Here is an 18,080-nt window from a genome sequence, read left to right on the forward strand (position 1 = left end):
AATACAGCCTTCCACACTTCCAATCCGTTAAGATATTAAGATGTTTAACACTTTCATCTTTTTGTTGTTGTTGTTTAGTTGTTTGCTTTGCAACTTTCTAATTAATATTTTCAAACGGTCTTTGAACGCACCCTATGTTTCAAAAAGCAGCAGCTGGCAGCGTCCTCTCACTTGACTCACAAAGAAACAGGAGTACCTCCATTAACATTGTAGTAGTATCTTATTATGACTGCTTTGTTAAAGTATCACCTACCAGATAAACCAGTGTTTACGACACGCGGTGAGCCGTTTCACACGTGTTCTTATCTAAACGCTTAACTGCGCCTGTGCTGCTCCGCGCTGAGTAAAAAGCTTCGCAATCGGGTTTGACCGTCCCTCGCTGGCTTCCGTAGTTCACTGAGAAAACATGGCTTCACGCACAAGCAAGACATTTCTGTCCCTAGGTCGAATAAATATCCCTCTCCTTGGATTCAATAAACCATCCGGTAAAGCCACATATGCAACGGCTCTGTCTATAAATTCTTCTTCTGGAAATAAAGGTGAGTTTCACTGTCGCTATAAGGGAATTTATGCCAATTCAAAACCATAGCTGCAAGCTAAGCTAACTGCATGAAGTGCTGTTATTAACAAGAGTAGCTATAGAATATCCTGTGTAGACTTCTGTAGCATCCAAACTTAGGTGACTAGTTAAACGAAAAGCGGATGTGTCTGGTGACCATGTCTGGGTTGTTGAAAGTCTTTGATGTCCTTTTGAGCTTCCTATATCTGTTTTTGCTTCACCATGTGTCACTACCTGGGCTGTCAGTGACCACACTGCTCATCACAATCAACCGAAAGATAGACACTTGCTGTAAATTATGGCAGATCATCATTACAAGAAAAAACTCTCCATTGCTCTCGCAAAAAGATGTGTAGGCACAGTAGCAGCAGAAGTACAAAGACATAGGGCTGCTCGATTATGGCAAAAATGATAATCACGATTATTTTCACTGAAATTGAGATCTCGATTATTTGACGATATTTATTTAACAATAACAATGTATTGAATAATGGCTTTAAAGATTGTCATAAAATAGTGTGCAAATACTGATAACAGTGCAAATGTTTGCAATATAAAAAATAAATGAAAAATGTAAACATCTATGTTTAGTGAACTTTGCAGTGTTGCTCTGTGGTGCAGCTATGACACTGTAGCAGAGTTTACACACTATGTCTACTTGATCCACGTCTGACTCCGCGAACCCATAATGTTTCCACACCACTGAAGTTTTTTTTTAGTTTTTTTTTTTTACCTCTTTTCAACCAGCGGCAGTCACTCTCCTCTCCAAATAACTTCTGCTTAGCTTTCCGAGCTTCCGCTTCCCTCGGGTCCCCTTAATCAGTGGTCCCCAACCCCCGGGCCTCGGACCGGTACCGGTCCGCGAGTCGTTTGGTACCGGGCCGCGAGAGTTGAGGCTCAGGTGTGAAATGTATAGTTTTCAGGGTTTTTATCGGTTTTCAGCGTTATTTTGTTATCGTTTTTATCGTTTACTCGGTTTTCCTTGGTCTTTTCATGTGTGTTAGTAATAATGTTTTCGGTACCGGTACTAGTTTTATTTTGTTGTATTTATCTGCGGCACCTTAAAGGCCGGTCAATGAAAATATTGTCGGGCATAAACAGGTCCGTGGCGCAAAAAAGGTTGGGGACCGCTGCTCTTAATTGTTGTGACACGTGTTCGAAATGCAGAGAGGTGCGCTCGATTTGCCACACGGAGCAGCGCGAGAGTAAAGTACGAGGGAGGGGCTAATAATCGGCTCAGTCATTTTTAATGATCGTTGAAAGCCCAGATCGTAATCGTGATTAAAATTCGATTAATTGAGCAGCCCTACAAAGACAGATACTTATAGACGGTCTATGAACAAAGGCTCCTTTATCCAATTTTTCATTCCACTCCTGAGAAAAGAAAGTAATGCCAAGGCTAGTTAACTAAAACCAAAAAAGTAAAGGTAAATTTGAAAAGAACGTTTCAGTTAACCAAAATCAAATTAACCAAAAATAAAAGTAAAAACTAGATTCTATATTTGTTTATATAGCTCCATCTGTCAATAATGGTTTCACCAAGGTGCTTTATATTGCAAGGCAAAGACCTTACAATTAATAGAGAGAGAATCTCAACAATCAGGCAAGCTGCTATGAGCTAGGGCTGGGCGATATTACCCAAAATTCATATCTCGATATAGCCCCTCCTGGCTGCATGTCGTTAGCGCGGTTAGCTCGTTAGCGCGGTTAGCTCGCTAACACGTTGACACCGTCCAGCCCCACGCACGGGGCGATCCGAGGTAACTCGCTAACGGAGATTTTCCTCTTTCATCTTGTCATTGCCTGCAGGTGAAGCTATGGGGGAGGGGGAGTTGTGTTCAGTGAAGGAGAGGCGAGGCCGAGTAACGTTGCGTAGAGACATAAGTGGATGAAAGAGAGGCAAACCTGGGCTCCACAAGTATAATTATAACGTAACATAGACTATATCGATATAAACGATATTGTCACATCTTATATCTCGTATGACAATATATCGATATTTTTAAAAAACTCGATATATCGCCCAGCCCTACTATGAGCAAGTGCTTTGCAAGAGTGGGAAGAAAGAACTCCCTTTTAACAGGAAGAGTAGACCCAGGCTAAGGGAGTGGCAGCCACCTGCTAGGATACATTGTGGGGCTAAGGGGAAAGAAGAGATAAAATAATAGTTAAAGTAGCAGCAAAAGATGGTCCTAAACTTTAATTACCTCTGCCAAGGAGGTTATGTTTTTGGTAGCGTTTGCATGGCAGTCTGTCTGTAAACACGGTAGTTCGAAAGGTTTTGAATGGATTTTGATAAAACTTTGTAGGTGTGTAGAGCAGAGACATGTTAATCCATCAATGTCTTCAAGGTCAACGTAATGATTTATTGATCAAAAATTGAGAAAAAGCATTATAATGAAAGAACTGAATCTTACAAGTGTGGTATGTGTTGTCAATGTATAGCAAGTGCTGTATAAAGATTTTAACAAATTGTCACATTTGACCTCTGACCTCCTCTTCAAGGTAGATTGTTTTGAAGGTTAGTGTGATAATAGTGCTATATATAGCTATTTAAAATGATAGCTTTTCAGACTGATGAGAACATGTTGGCATGGGATACTTCTTCAGTATAGTTTACTCATTTTGTTTTTATTTTGTTATGTTCATTATAATAACAAGTTCTATTCAAGTACATCATTTACATACATGTAGAGTGATAATAAGAATAATTTTTAGGTGTTTAACTCAGTCAAACACCTTTTTCATTTGATATTTATTACTTAACAATTAAATGAATGCTACACATTTACTTTATCCATATAAGAAATACATATACTAAATTTATTTAAAAGCAAAGTTAACTGAGTTCTTGGTTTACAGTGGTTTATTTATCTGTGCATTGACAAACTGAATTAAGAGCAAAAAAGCAAAAGTGAAACAAAGGTCCTGTATACAATACACAACCTACTGTTTGTTAAGAGTGTGTGATCACAGATAAAGTTGCTAGATGTAGTCTAATGTTTAACAACGTTGTGACATTTACTCTATTTGAGTGTTTTCATAAAAATATAATGTATATGATACTTTATTTTAGGCCTTCCAGACAGAGGTGGTAGAGGACCCTTTGTTCGAAGGCCCAGAAGAGAAGTGAGTGTGCAGCTTTTATCAAAACTGAGTGTAACACAATGCATGCACTTTGAATGATACGATAAAAAGTTGCCATTGTGGCTATACAACAACCACCACAAAAAAACAATACATAAAGACACACACAGGCACGATTTTTTTCCCTCATGGTTTCCTTTGCACTCTGTGTGGGGTTAAAGGCAGGGGAGCCCAGGACAGGAAAGATGCCAGTGGATCAGGACTGGACTGCAGTTTATCCATCGGCCGCGCCCTTCAGGCCAGGATCCGTCCCCCTCCCTTTGAGGATGGGGTACCCTGTGAAGGGGGGCATTCCTCCAGAGAAGAAAGGCAATTTGGAGCTAATCAAGGTCAGACCTCATTACTTCCAGCATGCCCTAAAGAGGCCCTAAAGAAAACAACATTTTCTCCTCAGATAAAGTGATAAATATGCACAAAGTATGAATTAATCTGATAAAGAATGACAGAACAAATGGTTTTGTGATGAACTGAATGATTATTTACACAACATTTAGCTGCACACGTTTGACTCTGGGCTGTATCTGGATGTATTCTCTTTGTTTATCTTTGATGGTTTGAGTTAATTGAAGCTGGCGAGTGCTCCTGCAGTTCCAGTTGAGCCCTTTTTGCTCTCCTGCATGGCTTTAGTCGCTGTATCTCTGTGCCCGGATTACTGAGCTGCTATGTCCAGACACCAGCTGCTCTATCTGGACTCAAGCCACTTGCAGATCCGCTAGTTTCACCCATCACAGCTGGATATCTGCAGCATAACAATATTGATTTCATTCTCTCAGCTCATCATGAGGAGCTAAACTGCTGTATGTCCCTTGGTTACGCTTGGTGATTTGTTTTTTTCTTTTTTAATTATAAGTCATAGATGGGTTTTTGTGTAATCGTTTGCCACGACTGTGAACCATTAAGTTTACTTTGGTGTCAGTATAGGATAATTTATATAATTGTTTGTCTTATAATATCCTTCACTCAAAAGGATCAAGCGGATTTTGTTTTTCACTTTGTTTACATGCCCTTTAAAAGCAGCGTATTCTGAACAATTCAGTGCTGAATGTTTTTATCTAGAGCATTATAATGATTCTGTGTTTGAAATGTGTCACTTCTATTTTCTGGGATGTAGATATTTCTGTAACTGCTGTCCAACATTTTGGCCCATAGATTTATATATTATATACCTTACAGTTTCCAGCATTTACATTGGATAGCATCTATATGTTTGTGTTTTACTTTATGAATGAAAAGATGAGCAATCCATTTTTAGGGGCATTAAGAAACTCAACCTTTTTATATAATTTTAAACATATTTATACATATTTAAAGCCTTAAACCATATTTGGTTTGCTTATCTTTCAGATCCAGACCTTTTATCTTGAAAGGTCGGGTTCAACCAACTTATTCTAATATACACTTTATGGATCCTCTTAATATGATTTGTACAATAAGATTTTTTTTGTTTTTTCCAAGCTTTTATTTATGCAGATCTGAAAATGTGCAAGTAGATCATAATAGCAAAAACATGAATATGTGGAGAATGAGCAAAAAGTTCCACCAATAAAATTTTAAAGGCAAGGCAAGGCAAGTTTATTTGTATAGCACAATTCAACAACAAGGTGATTCAAAGTGCTTTACAGAGACATTAGAAACAAGAACAAATAAAAAGCATGATTTAAAATTGAATAAAACAAGCAAATAAACTAACTAACTAATTAACAAACAAACAAACAACAGTATATAAAATCAAAACAGATAAAATCAGAACAGTAGATAAAATCAGTAGTTAAATGTAAGTTTTGAAATTTAAGCTTAAAGTGTGGATTTGGTGCTTTATTCAAATGCAGCTGAGAACAGGTGAGTCTTCAACCTGGATTTAAATAAACTGAGTGTTTCAGCTGATCTGAGGCTTTCTGGGAGTTTGTTCCAGATATAAGGAGCATAAAAGCTGAATGCAGCTTCTCCGTGTCTGGTTCTGACTCTGGGAACTGATAAAAGACCGGATCCAGATGACCTGAGGGATCTGGATGGTTCATACTGGGTCAGGAGGTCATTGATGTATTTTGGTCCTAAACCATTCAGAGCTTTATAGGCCAGCATCAGAACTTTAAAGTCTATCCTCTGACGGACAGGCAGCCGTCAGAAGATATCTGTATTTAGGGGCACCACAGTGATGTAGTGGTTAGCACTGTCACGTGTTCAAATTCTGTTCTGCTACTCCAACATCCTCCATTAATTAAATCAGAACAAACACGTAACACCTCCAACAGGGGTTAAGGGTGAAGATGGTTTGAACTCGGTTTTGATATATTCTATTCAAAAGAATAGAATTTAGAGGGCCTTTGTTTATCATCACTTTAGTGGCCTCCCTCTGCAAGCGGAGTGTTGTGGTGGATCAGTGAGCATAATGATGTGCTTTCAGTAGGAGAAAAGGGTATAAATCAACCATTCAGCCGTCATCTTCAGCTTATCTAATTCAGCGTCGCAAAGGAGCTGGAACTTGTCCCAGCTGTCATAGGGCAAGGGGTGGGTTACATCCCAGCTGTCATAGGGCAAGGGGTGGGTTACATCCTGGACAGGCAGACAGTGGAACTGATCAGTATAGGTTTTTTTTCCAGACTGATACCGATATTTGATGATTTAAAAATTCCAATATTCTAATATATTGGCCGATATTTTTTTCCTTTGTTTCAGACGCACAAAAGATATATATAGCTAGTCATAACGTTTGTTTAATATATTATATTGCATAGATATATATAATTCATCTCTAGATAACATAACGATGCAGTTTAAAAACAGGGAAGTTACAGAGTGCCCCCTAATGGACAAACTATGACACATCAATGCTTATTCCCACCTCTTTTACTTTTTAAATTTTCATTTTTGGCCATTGTAAATGCCAATACCAATTTATTGGGACAAAGCTAATATGGACTGATAACATCAGGCTTTAGTGGTCATTCCCGTGCAGGCCTGACAGACAGCCATTCATACCTACAGCAATTTAGTATTGCCAAATACTGTTATGTGCATGTCCTTGTACTGTGGGAGGAAGATCAAATACCAGGAGAGAACTCCACAGGCGCAGGTAGAATATGGAAACTCCACACAGTGAGGCTCCACTTTTATTTTTATTTTTTTTTTTATTGAAGTTATCTTTTGTGTCTGGCATTTGTTAACGAGTTATATTTGATTGAAATCGACTCTCACTGCCTCTGTCAGTTCAGTTGGTGGTCCCCGATTCCTCAGTTCAAAAAATAAGTTATAATGGGTGACTTGATTTATTGGCCAAACATTGGTGTTAGCTGATATTCTTTTTGTTCATTGTCACTGGCCCGTCTGTGGTTCATGTGATCTTTACTAATGGCAGCAGCTAATGCTGAATTCATTTTGTAGCTCTTACATCTGGGAGAAATTCGAAGGCTTGTGTTCATTTACAGATAGATGGAGGTTAAAGTGCCTCAAAACGGTTTTTACTCATTCGCAATAAAGATTTCTTTAATCATTCAAACAAATATGGGAATGCTTAATAAAACAAAGTAAACCAAGAAAAATCACCTTTTTTAAACATCTGTACTAGAGCTGGGCGATAGAACGATAACGATATGTATCGCGATATAACTTTTACTGATAGAGAAATTAAGCTATCGCGATAGACCTCGCCGCTCTTGTCCTCAAAAAAAAAAAAAAAAAAAGGTCAGCCAATCCAAATTAAGTAGCGCAGAGCCGAACCAATCACAGCCGCAGCGTCACGTCGCGTGACTTGTTACGTACAGCACAAGTGCCCAGCCGCACGTGTGTTTGTTTGGGAAGCAGCCAGCGGGTAATGGAGCCAGCGCGTAATGGAGGAAATGAGTGTGCCGACTAGAAAAATCAACCGAGCGTGACCGAAGAGAAAACAGATGATGGTTCCAATGCCGGAGAGACTGTCGAACGGAAGAGCCAAAGAAGGTCCGTAGTGTGAAGGTATTTCGGCTATTTCAAGTCTGACAAAAAACAGAGTAGCGTGCACTGTAAATTGTGCCGAAAGCAAGTCTGGAAATACAATAAACCGGTGCATGCGTCACACTGTGCGCCACGTTATTGTTTCGGTGAAATGAATTTCTACAATACTGTTAATTCTACTCTCTGCAGTGTTTAAATGCTTACATATACACACAGTTACTGTCCCTCCACACATACGACTCGGTTCTGCTTCTATGCCCCAGCTTTGTTTACGTTTTCCCACCGAGGCTTCTAGACTTCTGATTGGCCAATCCGGTTGTTCAGTGATGACGCGACGAATCCTACTTCCGGGTCTAAAGTAGTCTGCGTTTAATATGGCTTTTGTGTTGTTAACATGTTTAATGTTATGTATTTTCTTCTATTTGATCTCAAAAAGCTCCTAAAACAGTCAGTGATCCCTGTTGACCTCCCTCGGCTTTTATTACCGCTAATCATTTATTTAAGCTCAGTTTTTAAAACCTTAGGATGTAACTACAGCCCAGCCCATGCAGCAGTATATGAATGACTAACCTCGTATTGTGGATGGATTATCTCAGTTGTTCTCCTGGCTGAAGTTTGGTCCTTTTACAGCATCCTGCCATGCGATTACATTTGTTTCTGACCACCGAGAACACTCACGTTAACTTTTATCGAGTGGAAAAAAAAAGTTAGCTTGTTTATATTATGCTAACATAGCTATGTCGCTAGCGGTCACGTAGCACATCATTATATACCAGCTAGCCCAACTTCAGTAACCCTACAAACGTCACTGCTGTTTAGTTTTCTGTCTTCATTTATGCTGGAAGTGATAGCAGAGCTGTACGTTTTAATTTGTTTCCAAAACCCCGCAGTCAGGACATGCTATATTGTATTTAGATAGAAGCTAGCGAGCTAACTCCCTGCTAACTTCTAACTCCGTTAAATGTCATAAATTCCGTTTTCATGGATGCCTGGATGTTAAACTCAATTGTTACACCTGGTAGAGCAGAACGCTGATCATTTTATTAAAGATGAAAGACTTTAGACAGTTTTTCAACTCTCAGTAATGCCACAGTGATCGTTTGATATATGGACCTGCAGCGGAGTTTAGACCCAGACACGGCTAGTGACGTCAGACTGAACAACCGGATATTTCTGCACGGTTAGGAATCTAGCGCCACCTGCTGCTTTGGCATGTTCATAGCAGCGTTTTCCTTCATTTCTCCCTTTGTGTGTGGACGGGATTATTTTTTAAAACGAAAACGGAAAATCTCCGTTTTCAAAAATACCCGTGTACGTGTGGACGTAGCCTCAGTCTCTGACTGGAAGCGCTAATTCGTCATTCGGCTTTTGTCAGACTAAAGTAACTGTTAAAACTGTTTGAAAAGCTCAGCTATACAACAAGGAGAGATTGAGAATTTCCTTTTAGTTCTCAGTTTATTTGATATTGACAAAAGTTAGTCAGTTTTGTCTGTTCTTCTGTAAAACAAACTAAGATTTATTTTTAGAATTACTATTTTGTTTCTAAGTGGAATTGACAATTTAGTCTGTTTCGTTTGTTCTATTTTGAAACTTAAACGCTTTAGTGGCTGCCTTTTGTGTAGTTTGCAATATTTGCCTTTATTTATCTGAAAAAGTCTCATGTTCCTTAAGTACATCTACCCTGTTGAACTTATTATGGGAAATAAATATTTAAATAAAAACAAGCTGCTGATTATTTCACATTTTACTTGTGAGCAACGGCACATTTAAATCTTACAAATATAGTTATTTGGCTTATATCGTGATAGATATCGTTATCGCCTGAAATGAAAAAAACATATCGTGATATGAAAAAATCTCATATCGCCCAGCTCTAATCTGTACCAACTCAGTGGTTTAAAATCAAAGCATCTGGCTTTTCTTGTTACCATGCTCATGTTTTATCAGTAAACTGCTTTCAACTGCATCTTTCAGCTTTTTGTTGATGTTCTAACTTCTTAACACATACTTTCTGGCGCCCCACTTGATTGCAAATCAGCTGATGCAGCCCCAGAGATTTGCTTTTGAACACTCACGTGAAATGGGTGATGTTTATGTCTGAATATAATTCAAGCTCTGTTGTAAAGGTCATGAACTGTTTGTCATCTATAGATGAATGATAGTTTGGACGTAGATTGTATCATGCAGATCATACTCAGCTGTTCTAAGGAGCTCAGACTTGGCGGTAAAGAAATCTATTCTAGTGTGTGTGCAAATATAATGTGACATACTAGGGCTGTTCGATATAACGAAATACATCGGATGACGATATAAAAACGTCTATAGTTTCATTTTACGCAATCGTTTGTTTTGTGCGGTCGCAAAATAAACTGTTTACGGCAATATTTTTTCATCGTTTTGATGGTTACTGTAGTGGCTATATTAATTTCTTAAAGTTCTCTCTTTCTCTTATATTTTATATAACCACACTATGGATGGACAAGCGCCTGTTTTTATGCATTGTCGTTAGCAACAGCGACGGTAAGACCGTCGCGTGTCCGCTTGTTTATTTTCAACATAAACCTTTCACAATAAAGCTCAAGATCCTGTTGAGACTTTTCAAAATAAACTGAATCACGTGAAAGAGCAGATTATTTACGGATGAGAAGTAAAAAACAAACTGAAGGCCAGACAAACTCCATCCATCCATCCATCTTCATCCGCTTTGTCCGGGGCCGGGTCGCGGGGGCAGCAGCCTAAGCAAAGAGGCCCAGACCTCCCTCTCCCCAGCCACCTCCTCCAGCTTATCCGGGGGAATACCAAGGCGTTCCCAGGCCAGCCGAGAGATATAATCTCTCCAGCGTGTCCTGGGTCTGCCCCGGGGCCTCCTCCCGGTGGGACATGCCTGGAACACCTCACCCAGGAGGCGCCCAGGGGGCATCCTTGTCAGATGCCCGAACCACCTCAGCTGGCTCCTTTCGATGTGGAGCAGCAGCTGCTCTACTCTGAGCCCCTCCCGGATGGCCGAACTTCTCACCCTATCTCTAAGGGAGAGGCCAGCCACCCTTCGGAGGAAGCTCATTTCTGCCGCTTGTATCCGCGATCTCGTTCTTTCGGTCACTACCCACAGCTCGTGGCCATAGGTGAGGGTAGGGACGTAGACCGACCGGTAAATTGAGAGCTTTGCTTTTACACTCAGCTCCCTCTTCACCACGACGGACCGGTGCAGCGTCCGCATTACTGCAGCTGCAGCCCCAATCCGTCTGTCGATCTCCGGCTCTCTTCTCCCATCACTCGCGAACAAGACCCTGAGATACTTGAACTCCTCCACTTGGGGCAGGAACTCATCCCCGACCCGGAGTGGGAACTCCACCCTTTTCCGGCTGAGAACCATGGCCTCAGATTTGGAGGTGCTGATCCTCATTCCCGCTGCTTCACACTCGGCTGCGAACCGTTCCAGTGCGAGCTGGAGGCCCTCACCCGATGAAGCCAACAGAACCACATCATCTGCAAAGATCAGAGATGAGATTCTGAGGCCACCAAAGCGAAAGCCCTCCGCCACTTGGCTGCGCCTAGAAATCCTGTCCATAAAAATTATGAACAGAACCGGAGACAAAGGGCAGCCCTGGCGGAGCCCATCACCCACCGGGAACGAGTCCGACTTATTGCCGGCAATGCGAACCAAGCTCTTGCAACGGTTGTATAGGGATCGAATGGCCCGTAGCAATGGGCCAGACACCCCATATTCCCGCAACACCTCCCACAGGACACCCCAAGGGACACGGTCGAATGCCTTCTCCAAGTCCACAAAACACATGTAGACTGGTTGGGCAAACTCCCATGCACCCTCAAGTATCCAGACAAACTCCTTCATGATTTTCTGATAGAGAGCAGAATTCATGATTCCATCAATTTCAATAAGACGTCCAGGTTCTGATGTAGCAAAACAGCCACACATCATCACAATACCACCACCATGCTTGACAGTTGGTCTGATGTTCTTTTAATGAAGTGCTGTGTTAGTTTTATGCCAGATGTAACAGGACTCGAACCTTCTAAAAGGTTCCACCTGTGTATTGTCAGTCTACAGAATATTTTCCCAAAAGTCCTTTGGGTTCATGGAGATGTTTTGTTTTTTTCAGCAGATGAGACCAGGGTTTGTGTTCTTTTTGGTCAGCTGTGGTTTTCACCTTGTAACTCGTTTTTTTGGTCTCTTTCTTATTGTTGAATCATGAACACTGACCTTAACTGAACCAAGTGAGAACTGTAGTTCTTTAAGTCTTGTTCTGGGTTATTTTGTGACCCCCTGGATGAGTCGTTGATGGACTCTTGGACATGTTTATAGGCCAGTCACTCTTGGGTTATTCTCCATTTGTGGATGACTTTAACTGTGGTTTGTTTTATTTTTTGTTTGTTTTTTTAGCCTGCTTCACTTTGTCAGAAAGGTTCTGTTCAAGTTAACCCAACTTACCCACACCCAAATTTAAAAATGACATTTTGTATTTACTCTGGTTATCTTTGACTAATATTGTTTGATCTGAAGCATGTAAGTTTGGCAAATATGCAAAAGAACAAAGAAATCAGGTAGTGGGCAAATACTTTTTCACAGTTTGTAGACTTGCTGATTTAAGTTTGCCAAGAGAGTGAAATCAAGAGAGGGAAAGTTTGTCACGTTTCTCTTTTTCTCTGTTTCAGATACCAAACTTTCTACATTTGACACCAGCAGCCATTAAGAAACACTGTGAAGCTCTGAAACGTAAGTTCATATTTTACTAATCTAGTTAGAGAAAAGCAGTTTCTTTCTTTCATTATTGTTCAGCAGCACATTTAAATGCCTTTCTGTGCTATCAGCTTTCTGTACAGAGTGGCCCTCTGCCTTGGAGACTGATACCAAGTGTGATGAGCATTTCCCCATTAAATTAGAGAGCAAAGAGTATGTGTCCGCTGGCCCTTCTCTCAGAAACCCTTCAGCTCGTATCGTCCATCTCAGAGTGAGTTTTGCCATTTTTACTTGATGCTGACTTTAACTGGGTTTTGTTAATGTACAGGTGATCAAAAACCTCACATGTAAAATGAGATTAAAGATTTACTGGGATACATAATCACCAGCTGACATCGTGTCTGTCTGACTTCCTAGAAAGATCTTCATCGTCTAGTGACCTAAAATCTGCAAAATGATGCTATTGAGTCAACAGAGAGATTAGTCTTTGGTCATTACTTTATATTTCCTGTGCCAAGGCTCTGTCAATATTCTTGTTAATTGTTATGGGGTTTTTGGCAACTTTTTAGTTTTCAATAAAAGAAGTAACAACATTTTTTTTAAAAATAATATTTGCTGAGACATTTTAATATTCTTTTTAATCCCCCTCCCAAAACTAATCCATCAATATGCAATCCTTCCCTATGAGCAGGACCATACATGGAAATGCACGTCTCTTTAACTTAACTGCAAGAATCAATTAAATGTAATAAATAATGCCCTCTTAATTGTGAAGTTACTGGGCCTGTGTTCTATTTTACAGGGTGATGTTAAGGGTAGAGGAGAGAAAAACACAACTTCCTTCAGCTGAACCTTGACAAACAAAGCTGTTGTTTCCTTGTCCCATTCTATCACACTGCCTGTAGTCATTTTAACTCCAAAAAGTGCCAAAGAAATCCTGCTTTGCATCACAAACTGCCTTTGACAAATGTGCGATTTCTTTCCCAGACTGGAATGTTTGGGGTTTGGCTTTTTTTTACCATTAATCGCCAGCCATCTGCTCCTGACACATTGCCTTAGATTATATCAGCAAGGTAGGAATTAAACAGTAATCCAGGTGGATTAGGCAGGGAGATAGATTGAAGGGCAAATCTCACACAGTTAGATTCCAAATCTAGAACAAGTTGACTAAGCCCTTATTTGTAAGAGGGGTGGGGGGCATCAATATTTGAATTAACATATATTTTCTATTTTTGATTTGTGGTTTAATATTTTATAGGAGGAAAATCCTGGAAATCAATTCTGTGACAGAGGTTTATTTATGCTGGACACATAGTCTCAACCATTGTAGCAGCTCTGTGCATGTTTGTAACAGCAGTACCTCAGTGCAGTGCACAAAATAAATGTTCACCTGTGCTTTGTATTACCTATAAATGGAGTAATGTTGCATTGTTCAAAGCAGAGCCATAAACAATGCAGTGGAGGTAAAATCTATCATCTCTACAAGCAGCTTATGTGATTCTGGGACACGGCATGTGTTTGATCTGTAAAAATTATAGGGTTTTTTTAATCCACGCAGTCTAAGCTTTGCAAAGGTTAAAAAAATAAATATTACATATTGCAGTTCAGACTTTAGGTTTTATTCTTAAATCCTTAGAGACAGATGTATGGTGGAGTTATAGCACATAAGCACATCACATTTGCCCTAATCTCGTTGTGAACGTCTCTTTATTTAGTGAAGTGTCACGGAAGGACTAGATTTAAATTATGTGGTAATCTATTCACATCTTCAACTTTCAAGGTAAAGCTGTCCAGTTTGAACTTAGATGACCATGCAAGGAAGAAAATGATCAAACTCCTTGGCGAGAGATACTGCAAAAACACAGATGTCCTCACCATCAAAACTGACAGGTAAACACCTCTTCCTGAAAATATAGGGTTAAAAGAAGATTAAACTGATGTCCTCGTACATTTTTTTTTTTCTTCTCCTCTCTGCTAGCTGCCCGCTGAGACAGCAGAACTATGACTATGCCATGTATCTGCTCACAGTTCTCTACCACGAGTCTTGGGTAAGTTGTACATTTTTCTTCCACTCTAACTAGTTCTTGTGTCAACTGAAGGGAGGTCCGATAAATTGGCCTCAGTGACTGAATACTGAAGGAGCAGTAAACTGAGTGAGTCGGACTTACTGAACTCACAGTTTCAAACAGGATATCCATGGTAAAAGTCTTCGGCCCAACTCCGCAACTCTACCTGGTGTTAGATGGGATATTTGTGCCTTTTCTACGTCCACTTGAGTTTCTCTTTTTGTTTTCTAACCTTTTGTCTTCTTTCAACAAGCATCCATTCATTTAAAGGCCAGGTGCTGTCTGGCATTACTCGTACCCTCTACAACCCGCTGTCACTTTTAACGCATTTGCCCTGGAGAGGTTTTAGTTCAAATGCATCATGATGTCTTACCTAATGCACCACTCTATGCAATGTACAAGTGTCACAGGGCCTTCATCAGCGGAGGGTTCTTACTTGATCTATTTTTTGCCATTATAAAAAGATATGTAATTTAAAATAATTGCTTTTTAGTGTGGATATGTGAAATATAAACACAGCGCTGATGTGGGGGAGATTTTGTGTGTTGTCTTGTATATTTGGTTTATGAGGACAAAAGGCAAAACTTCAATATTTTAGAAAAAACAGTATCTCCTGCACTAGATAACAAATTGGTACCTTAGACCATTTAGCAGAAAAGCCAGTGAAGTCTTATTTTGACGGCATTTCTTTTTCAGATTTCTAATATTTTTATATTTGTAGCTTCTTTTCATATGAAATCCCTTCTTTGTCATGATCATATCATGATCACCCCAGATTGGAATAAATGCAGTGCTGAGATCTTGAGTAACCCCCTTTCGTTATATTTTGACTTTCTTATACATTTTTTAAAAGTAATCCTGAGCAATAGTTCTGCAGCATTTCTGAAGGTCTTTAAAATAATCTTCGGGTATTGGCTACTTTTTCACTAATTTTCAGACCACTTCCAAAGGAAATTTTCTTTTTTAATAACCTCCTAAGACCTGAACTCTTTCATGGCATGCATTTTTAATTTCTCTTTGCTATTTGGGCTGATTGGGACCTGATGAATGTAAAAACAAAGAATTACTTTTTTTTTTTTTTTTTTTGTGCCAGATCCACACATGAGGACATTAGTTTAAATTTTGATAGAATATGAATCATTCAAGCACAACAGGTCAAGTAACTTAAGGGGCTAAACCATTGCTGTGTCTACACATAACAGATAATTAGCAAACAACTGATTTTAATTGTATTTTTAGGCACTTTGTTAATAACAGCATGTCACAAAACTGCTTAACTTGTTCCCATTTCTTTAGTTGAATCTGCAGTTACATCTACAAATGTAAAGTATTTTTGTAGCCACGAGGTGGTTCCCCAAGAGCTACTAAAACTTGGCATATCTTGACATGGTGTGCAGTGTTTCCCTAAAAAAATTTGAGGAAAATGGGAGAGTAGAAAACAAGAAGTGTCCTAAAAAACTATCGACAGCAGATGAACATTATCTAAAGGTCATGTCCTTAAGAAACGAAAAAAATCCAGCAAACATCCGACACGGACCCAAAACATTTTTTGACCCTTCAGTTGGTCCATCTATTGTTCACTGAAGTCTCCTCAGAAATGGTCTCAGTCGAATGACAGCTGTCAAGAAGCCATTTGTAAGGAAGAGAAACTGGGTCAAAGCCTGGGGTACACCAAGTTACACAAAAACTGAAAATGTTTTCATATAGTTTCATCTTTGGTGGCATTTACGTACAACTAGCAACATGGCACACCTTTCACTGTGGGCAATCTTGTCCATCTTGCTTAGCGATCTGAGAGACTAAAGCCCATTAGGGAGGTAGCAGAGTTGAATGGGCAGAAGGATGGCAAACAGCAGCATTGTCCAGTTGACATTTACCCACAGAAGAGGAGAAAACAGACTCCCCTCTCAGGTGTTGACCTTGATACTCATTCACATTAAGCAAACCATGCCACATCGGAGAGGTGTGCCACCAGGCCAACAGTGCTTAGGCACTGTTGGCATGAATCTGCAGCCAGCCACATAAAAGAGCACGATTGTGCAACCTCTGCCTTTAGGAGCTCTTCCTGACATGGCTTAGCCAGTTTAAGTTGAGAAAAGGCTGTTAAAGCCAGGAAGCAAAACACTGTCCACTGCCCTTTTGAACACACAATGGAAGGCACAGTGCTTGTCCAGCAGGCTTGTGGAAGCTGTGAGAGTGGCGTACTGATCAGGTTGTAACGATAGCTCACAAAGGGGCCAATTGTTAGCAGCCACCGAGGTGATTATATCTCCTCAGTCAGAGAGATGGACTTTGCCTGTTAATTCCAGTGTGTGCTAATTCAGGCCAGCGTTTGGGCTGACCGCTCAAAGCTGCCTCCAACATGCACACGCATTTACCACTAAGAGGCACTCTGCCTGCTTTTGTGCCCGCATGCCTAGCACCTGTCATTTCAAGAAACTGGGGGGCATTTAACCCACTGGTGAGCTATCAAATATCCTGCCTGTTGATCAAACTACTGAGCATTGCATACAGCAAACATCACAACACTTTGCATTGTTTTATTTTGTATTAATCTCTAAATGTGGAAAAATAAAATGTTAGAGCGTCAGTGTGTCAGCTGCAAACCCACTCCAAAAAATGTAAAGCTATTATTCATTAAGACTCAGTCACAAGGCTGAAGAACTGCTTCATGCTTGTGATTAACAGTAGAATAGCTGCTGCTTACCTATTCTGAAGTATTGATTGCTCTTCAGTCACTAGATCTGGACTTGCTGGAGACAGCATGGGGATCAAATATACATAAATGTAGCTAATGATGGTCATTAACCTCCAAACACCTGCGAGCAGGACCCTGTTGCTGCCCTGCTTTAAGCTGCTGCACAATGGGTCGTATTGTTCTTCAGGGAATGTGATGAGAACGAGACAGGCGGCAAATGGAGAGTTACATATGGGAAATACCATCTCTGTGAGAGGAGCTTCAAAGAGTGGGAATTTCTGAACCAGAACTCCAATCAAAATGTGGCTTGAATTACAAATCCAAACTTTCTTTTTCTTTTTCATAATTTAACCTGTGGTCATTTGTTTTGCTTGTTTAAAGTTAGAAATGTTATTCTCTTTCTTTCTTTAGAAAACTGAGGCCTGGGAGGCCGAGAAGACTGTGGCAGACATGGAGGACTACAGTTGGGAGGACAGCCCGTCTCAGAAGAATATCTTGGATGTACTCCTACGCATGAAAGTGGCAGGAGAGGGAGATGGTGAAGAAGTGCGACAGCAGCTGCTGGGAAGGAAAGACGTTCAAGACTATAAAGACTCGGTCACACGGCTGAAGAACGAAGGGGAGAGCGAGAGCAGCATGCTGCAGTACAAAGAGGCAGTCAAGAAAGTATTCAATATGTAATGTCAGTGAACAAGAGCAACAAGAAGAAACATTTTTACATACTTGGAATTGTCCCTGTACATAATGCATCAGGATATTTCAACATCATGGGTCTGAATGTGTTAGTTGTATATATTTTCACAAATATTCACTGGCATGCGAGGAGGTCATTAATACAAAGATAAAACTGTATGCGGAGTGTTTCATGACAAGGCGATGCGTTAACGCAATAAAAACATACTGTAAGAGTTACTGCTCTAACGTCTATCCCTTTCCCGCACTGTGAATTCAGAGAACAGCACCCCGTGAATGCACGCTTTC

The 18,080-nt window shown here is 40.2% G+C and overlaps 2 protein-coding genes across 2 annotated transcripts in view; one reads left to right on the top strand and one right to left on the bottom strand.

Annotated features, from left to right (window-relative positions):
• kcnq1.2 (potassium voltage-gated channel, KQT-like subfamily, member 1.2) overlaps positions 1-1,623 on the bottom strand; it is a 182,448-nt gene extending 180,825 nt beyond the window's left edge. Inside the window, exon 1 of the mRNA XM_080862223.1 lies at positions 1,293-1,623. The gene's annotated coding sequence lies outside the window, so the exon portion shown is untranslated. The remainder of the gene's footprint in view (positions 1-1,292) is intronic.
• mrps35 (mitochondrial ribosomal protein S35) lies at positions 396-18,011 on the top strand. Its single transcript, XM_080862264.1, has 8 exons — positions 396-539; positions 3,636-3,688; positions 3,868-4,035; positions 12,311-12,371; positions 12,467-12,606; positions 14,116-14,225; positions 14,314-14,383; positions 17,511-18,011. The coding sequence occupies exons 1-8, from the start codon at positions 407-409 to the stop codon at positions 17,778-17,780; spliced, it is 1,005 nt and encodes a 334-aa protein (XP_080718390.1). The 5' UTR covers positions 396-406; the 3' UTR covers positions 17,781-18,011.
• The last annotated feature ends 69 nt before the right edge of the window (positions 18,012-18,080 follow it).

Source organism: Rhamphochromis sp. 'chilingali' (genome assembly GCF_963969265.1).
Source record: "Rhamphochromis sp. 'chilingali' genome assembly, chromosome: 2".
In the NCBI taxonomy this organism is placed as follows: Eukaryota; Metazoa; Chordata; class Actinopteri; order Cichliformes; family Cichlidae; genus Rhamphochromis; species Rhamphochromis sp. 'chilingali'.

Bases quoted from the DNA above. Each gene is read 5' to 3' on its own strand.
- mrps35 (XM_080862264.1), top strand. From the start codon at position 407: ATGGCTTCACGCACAAGCAAGACATTTCTGTCCCTAGGTCGAATAAAT. The intron at 12,372-12,466 runs GTAAGTTCATAT...CTGTGCTATCAG, and splicing joins ACACTGTGAAGCTCTGAAAC to CTTTCTGTACAGAGTGGCCC. The intron at 14,226-14,313 runs GTAAACACCTCT...CCTCTCTGCTAG, and splicing joins CTCACCATCAAAACTGACAG to CTGCCCGCTGAGACAGCAGA.